We start from the raw sequence: 7,304 nt of genomic DNA on the forward strand, positions 1-7,304 counted from the left end.
AGAGAGAGAGAGAGAGAGAGAGAGAGAGAGAGAGAGAGAGAGAGAGAGAGAGAGAGACTTCTTCGTGGTACCTTCTACAGCAAAAACTACAAAAATTACACTATTGCTTTCCCAAGGAAAATGGAATCATTTCAACTCAAGTTCCTTTCTGGCTGGTTGTTGAGGGTCATGTGCATGAGGTTATCCTCTTTTTTTTTTTTTTTTTTTTTTTAACACTCCTTTAGAAGTCCAGTGGAGATACAAGAAGCAATATTAGTTGACACATGGGGAAAATGTGGCCACCACACACAAGTCCATATGATACAAGCTATCTTTTCTTTGTTCCATGAATTCAATAAGAAAAATGGAGTTTAGATGTTATTTATATCCTACTCAAATTATTTTCTCTCTGAGATTTAGCATTTTTCAACTTATTAATATAGAAACCAAATCACAGTAATAATATTAGCTACTGCAACTTGCTTTATCACCAGCAGAAATTATAGACAAGATTATTCTTATAATAATACTGGCATATATCTCAATATATTGTTTGTGATCCTTAATACTGCAAACTACAGTCATTATTAGACCTAGTGCCTGAAGTCATAATAAAATGTGTATATCAGAAGAACATACATGCTAATTTTTGCTCAAGTATTTATGTTTATGATCATAGATTTGTGCTGTGCTCAACTTTCTTCAGAGAAGCTTTATATTGCAGAGGGTTAATACTAATAGCTGCTCAAGATGCAAGAATTAGTGACTGCTATAGCTCAGTTATTGGTGGAAATCTGAATCATGCCTTGTGTTGAAGCCTCAGAGGACACAGTGAAAGAGGGACCAAGTAGAGTGTACAACTAGAATATGAGGAGAGGTATACAACACTCTGACCTCTGGACACACACACACACACACACACACACACTGATGATGCCAAGTAGCCTTGGTTTCTGTTGTTTATGCTCTTGCCCTTGCCTCCCAACATCTGGTCATCTGTGGTGTTAGCTAGTCTTGCTGTCTCTGACTGTGGCTTGTCCCTCTTGTAAGCATATGTGTCAGCACTCCTGGGAGATCAGGTTTGAGTATGGAGAGCTGTGGCACAGGGTCAGCCCCCGGAGCACAGAAGGATCCTGTCCCAGGCTGTTCCTTGGTTCCTGTGATCTGTTGGCTCTGAAAGGGTTCCTCTTGGGCCAGGAATTTGAGCAGAACTGGTGGTCTCACCTGTGCTCTCAGGTGTGTCAGCACTCCTGGGAGACCAGCTCTCCCTTGGTGGAATTTGGGTATGGAGAGCTGTGGCTCAGGGTCAGCTCCAGGCACAGATAGAAACCAGAAGTCTAATAAATTATTAAAAATTAATCCAAAGTTCAGCTATAATATCAGAGGATTCCACCTAGGCTAACTGGGGTCTTGAAAATATATAATAGACATGGTATGCTTACCAGGGAATATACATGTCTTAGGGTTTCCAATACTGTGAAGAGACACCATGGCCAAGAATTCTTATAAAGGCTGGCTTATAGGTTCTAAGGTTTAGTCCATTATCATCAAGGCAGGAAGCATGGCAGTGTCCATGCAGGCATGGTGCTGGTAGAACTGAGAGTTCTACATCTTCATTCAAAGGAAGCCAGGAGCAGACTCCAAGTGGCCAGGAGGAGGATCTCAAAGTCCAGCCCCACATCCTCCAGCAAGGCCACACCCACTCCAACAAGGCCACATCTCCTAATAGTACCACTCCCTGGGCCAAGAATATTCAAACCACCATATTCCATTCATTGACCCCTATAAGCTTATTAAAATAAGTGAATCTATATGAGCTATACCTAAACACAATATATGCTAAAACATTTAATCCAACATCAAAACTCCCCATAGTCTATAACAGTCTCAATAATGTTAAAAGTCCAAAGTTCAAGGTTTCTTCTGATGTTCATCCCATCACTTAACTATAATTCCCTATAAAACCAAAATCAAAATGCAGATCACATACCTCCAACATCACAGGCTATACATTACCATTCCAAAATGTCATAGTGAGAAATATTGAACCAAAGCAAGACCAAAGACCAGCTGGGCAAAGTCCATAGTCACCATCTCCGAGTCTGATATCAAAGCTCTCTTCAGATATTCAACTGATTTCTGCTTTGATGACTGCAGCACACTGCTTTCATTTGGGCTAGTTCCACTGTTAGCAGCTTTCCTCGGGAGATATTCCACAGTTCTGGCATCTCTAAAAATCTTGGTGTCTCCATAGTAACTTCTATTCCACAGCTTCTTGTTCACATGACATTCTGGACTCCTTCAAAAGGGCTTAGGTCACTTCTCCAGGTCTGATCTTTAGCACTCAAGGATCTGGTTGACTCCACCCCTCTGCGGCTGTTCTTGGTGGTCATCCCATGGCACTGACATGATCTCCAATACAATGGGATCCTCTGTTGCAACTAGGCTTCACCAATAGCCCCTTATAGGCTCATTTATTTGTATGACCCTTTCAGTACTGGGCTGTGAACTGCAAATGAGACTCCATCTTCACCAGTAACCTTTCGTGGCCTCTTATGGTGTCAAACCTCAGCTGTTCTTCATGACCCCTTCATCCCTTCAAAACCAGTACCAGCTGGGTGACTCTTAGACATTCCCAAGTATAGCTGTAGCATTAGGGACAACCTTAGCTATCTCTGGAACACAGCTTCTTTGTGCTGTCAGAAAACTCTTCCCCTAATATTTCACCTCAGTGACGCTGGTCTCTTCTTAATCACAGATAATTTCTTAGCTCCACCTAACCAGCATCAATATTTCCAGTAGTCCCTTCTATTCTTGCTTCTAAAGCTATCTAGTTCTGTCGCTTGCTGGAGTTGGAACACGACCCCCTTATTTATTATCACCAGCTTCCTGTAATTAAAGGCATGCACTACTGTGGTAGGGCCTAAGCTTTTCATGGCCACTATACCTCAAGATCTGAATCAAAAGCCTAAGTCTTCCAGATTCAAAATCTGGATTAAAAGTATGCCCTCTATTTCTGGATTGTAATTCATTCCTGATTAAAAGTTCAAACTATTCCTTGTTCAACAACAAACATAAACAATAAGCTTAGCTGGGTGGGTTCTTGCCAAAATTAGAATCACAAGTCCCTTCCTTAATCTGTTTATCTTCTTGAACACAGAAATCACCTCTACTTCATTTTTCTGGTGCCCCTTTAATTCTCTGAACCATATATCTTGTATTTTTTTTTATTTTTATTTTTAAGCTGCAATTCTTGATTGCTTGTTAGAATGTTCCTTGAAGAGTGAACCATCATGATAAAGTGTAAACTTGATTGATTTGACACTTCTTTTGTCAATGCCATGACCCAAAATCTCTTTTTCTCAGCTTCAGGCATGATTTGCAGATGAGGGCAAAAAGCCACATTCTTCTCCATAACAACAGAAGAATGATCTTCAGAGTACAAATCACGCTCAGCACTGATGCTTCCATATTCCTATAACATGGCCCATTAAGTGCCACTTAAAGCAATCCCTGACTTTCCAAATCCAAATCCCAATATCCACAGTCCTCCAATTAAAAACATGGCTGGGCCTTCAGAGGAATGCCCCAGTTCCTGGTACAAACTTCTGTTATAGTAAGGATTTCCATTGCTATGAACAGGCACCATGACCAAGAACTTTTATAAATAACCACATTAATTGAGGGCAGCTTACAGGTTCTGAGGTTCATTCCGTTATCCTCAAGGCAGGAAGCATGGCAATGTCCAGGTAGGCATGGTGCTGATGAGAATGAGAGTTTAAATCTTTTTCCAAAGGAAGCCAGGAACGGATTGTTTTCTAGGCAGCTGAGGAAGAGTCTCCAAGCCTACCTGACAGTGATATACATCATCCAGCAAGGTCACACCTCCAAATAGTGCCACTCCCTAGGCCAAGCATATTTAAACCACCACAATAGGTATTTCTAAATAATTTTGTTTCACAGGAATTTACTTACCAATGTATCACTAATGTTCAAACTATGACTGAGCTATCTCACTAGATGTTTTTATTTAGTTAACTGTTTATGAGTATGAAATTTGCTATTTATCCCAGGTTCACTGAGAACTAACATACCTCAGTCTCCTAAATTTTGAGATTGCAACCTGGTAGCAGAATTTGATTCTTTTTGCACAGACAAACGTGAAGGTAAGTATGAAATATCCTAATTTGAAAAGAAAATAAACTTAAAGAGATCAAATAACTTGGATAAATCCATAATCATGCATAAATAATTATGTCAAATGAACATATTGTACAAGAACAATTAGATGTATGCTAGACAATGACAATACTCTCATTTCATTATCATATTAAGGATTCTTTTCTTTATTTTATTTCTTAAACTAAAATCTAAGATAATATATTTACTTTTATAGAATGGCCCAATGCACACCACACACAATCAAATAGATTCATGGCTATACACACATCCATTTATGCACATGAGCTCAAATATATCTATTTTATTTGTATATCTGTTCATACATCTAAAAGTTCCCAAAATAAATGTTCTTTTGCTTTGTTTTGTTAGATTGAATATTTTTCTCTTTTATTTATAATTCAATTATATTTGATTCAATTCTATATCTATTATAAAATTAATGTTATGACTAAATGGGTTGATTTTATGACTCACTGGTGGTACTCATACTTGGAAATTCTTTTCCAGGTGACATCATTTTGTAATAGCCTGTGTGCACCTTGGCACAATGCATTAAGGTCATTCAACTGACTTACATGTCTGTATTACTCTTCTACAGTGAGAGCTTTGCTTGTTACTGAAAGGCCTTTTTATACAGAGTTGTATGTAATGTTACAGTTTTAAAACACTATATTATTATTATTTTTAGATTCCTCCTTATTTAGAGAAGTACATATTATTCTCTTCCTTGTTTTAAATAAATGTTTACATCAATAACATGTTAATGAATTATCTAATTGTGTCAAATTATCACTTAATCCAGATGGTGCAAAAAACCAAAACATTTTGAAATACCTGTGCCTTGAGACAACTCCCTTGCTATACAACTATACTTCCATAGAGACAGATAAGAATATACGCACTCTTCTAAAGAATTTTGTTATGAAATTCTTTTTTTCAACACTTCATAAACTCTTTCTATTGCCTATAGCACCCTGGTAGTTGCATTTTAGATTCATGACTTTTTTAAAAAAAAGAATAATTTATGTAATAATAAAAGTTGTCAAAATTTGTATTTCTTACCGTGACAACTTGGTAGGACTCTATTCCATCCAGGCCTTCCATCATCTCCCATGATACAAGTGAGTGTTGAATAACCTTGGAGGACGTAGCCAGCATCACAGTAATAGGTGACAGTGGACCCCAATTTATAATCCATTCCAAGTCTGGTACCATTCATTATATTGCCTGGATCAAAGCAGGACTCCCGGAGTTTTGCTGTAAAATAGCGTCAGTATATTAATTGCTTTGAGATACATTTTTTTTTTCTGTGATTCTTTTATAGGATGCTCATCTCCTGAAGAACAGCAGCTATGGCAACTCTGTTTAAAGAGAGCACAGAACTGATTGTGTGAAAAGAAAATCATGTGCTACAACATGCAGTCTGAATACATTTAAATCTGATTCAAGTTCAGTGACTTTATCTCTTCCTATGCCCAGGAACAAACACATGTACACACATCCACACATTCACAAAAATTCCTTCTCATGTGTCAGCTTCAGGGTTCAAACTGGAATAGCCTCACAAAACAAGGTATGCTGTGTCTATGGGTCCAACATTCATGAAGTCAACTTATCAGCAATTTCTTTAAAAGCAACATTTCAGTTTTCTATGTACTGAACATTCTCCTGGCAAAAACAAAACAAAACAAAACAAAACAAAACCCCAAAAGACCAAAAACAAACAACAACAAAAAAACCCAACAATGCAATTTTAAAATGTATAGTAAACTAAACTTTCGACACAAATAAAACAAAGTATGGCCAGACACTGTTCAAGTATGTTGCACTTCACAGGTCCTAAGTATCTACTTGTTTGAGCATGGTTCACTTTAGATACCATGGTACAGTATGTACTTAGTATTAAAATACTTATGTCTGTATTGATCATTACGATATTTCTATTATTCATCTCTGAAAAGTACAAAATAACAATTACATATAATTTTATGCTAAGTATGATAAATAATATAAAATGATACAATGTGTCTCTGTGCATGTGCATGCATGCATATATGTGTGTGTGTGTGTGTGTGTGTGTGTGTGTGTGAGTGAGTTATGAACAAAACACAATTTTTACAAGGGACACTAGTATTATTAAAGGACAATCATATATCCAGAAAGTCTTGAAAACAACCACTGAGAGTTTTAGTATACAGTATTCTAAAAATACTGGTTTTAGAAAAGATCCAGTAGGGTGATTACTGAACTAGTTCAGTAATATTGGATCTTCATGTATGTAGAGGTTAATTTTCTTACTTTGTAAGAGTAATTTTCTCATTCTGCCTATTGTCTGTGAATAAGGCAGAAAAATACAGTGCAATTTAAAAAGGAACAGTAACCTAACCTTTTTCTCAAGTTGAAGTTAGTTTGTGGAGAAAGGAAGGTTTGAATTAGTATTTGAAATATTAATATATTTTGTGTTACTTTTTCTAACCTTCTTCTACAAAGTATACATAACCTTGTTGAAGTGTTTTACTTTGAATAATGAGGCATTCAATCTATAATGCAAATACTTTGGCTTTTCTCAGGAAGCATATTGACATATTTATATTATTGCTTTTGGTGATTTTTTATTGCTAGGTTCAATGTGAATGAAATCATTTGTCTAATGATTTTTATGCATTTCTAAAAAACTTGGTGAACAGTTTTTAAAATAATACTGTCCTTGTATACTACTATGTGTGCCATAGCATTTACATCTGGAAAAATTGGAAATACCTGATACAAGTTATGAATCAAAAAACTTAAGAACTATTTTTAGAAATACTATATTATGTTTGCTTTATTGTGATGAGCAGATCAAAAAAAATGACTTTTTTCCTTTTTTTTAAGTTTGAATAATGGTTACATGTTTTATTACTCAACTATGAACATGTCTTTTGTCAATCCATGAAAGTTTAGTTTTAAAGATTTGTCCACAAAACTTCCTCTAAAAAATACCTTTACTAACAGTCACTGTGTTCATCATGAATTGTTCTTCCGTTCTGATTTATATTTGTTTCTTTTTTTTCTCTTTTTTTAACCTTTTATTATTATTATTATTTTCTTTATTAACATTTCAAATGCTATCCCGAAAGTTCCCTATACCCCCCCCCACCCGC

General features: G+C 36.3%; 1 protein-coding gene across 5 annotated transcripts in view; it reads right to left on the bottom strand.

Annotated features, from left to right (window-relative positions):
- Csmd3 (CUB and Sushi multiple domains 3) overlaps positions 1-7,304 on the bottom strand; it is a 1,165,720-nt gene that overhangs the window by 257,553 nt on the left and 900,863 nt on the right. For all 5 annotated transcript variants that reach the window (XM_021216672.2, XM_029547950.1, XM_029547951.1 and 2 more), the window contains one exon: positions 5,224-5,418. In XM_021216672.2, the coding sequence (XP_021072331.1) occupies positions 5,224-5,418 (195 nt within the window). The remainder of the gene's footprint in view (positions 1-5,223; positions 5,419-7,304) is intronic.

Source organism: Mus pahari, chromosome 17, assembly GCF_900095145.1.
Source record: "Mus pahari chromosome 17, PAHARI_EIJ_v1.1, whole genome shotgun sequence".
Lineage (NCBI taxonomy): Eukaryota > Metazoa > Chordata > Mammalia > Rodentia > Muridae > Mus > Mus pahari.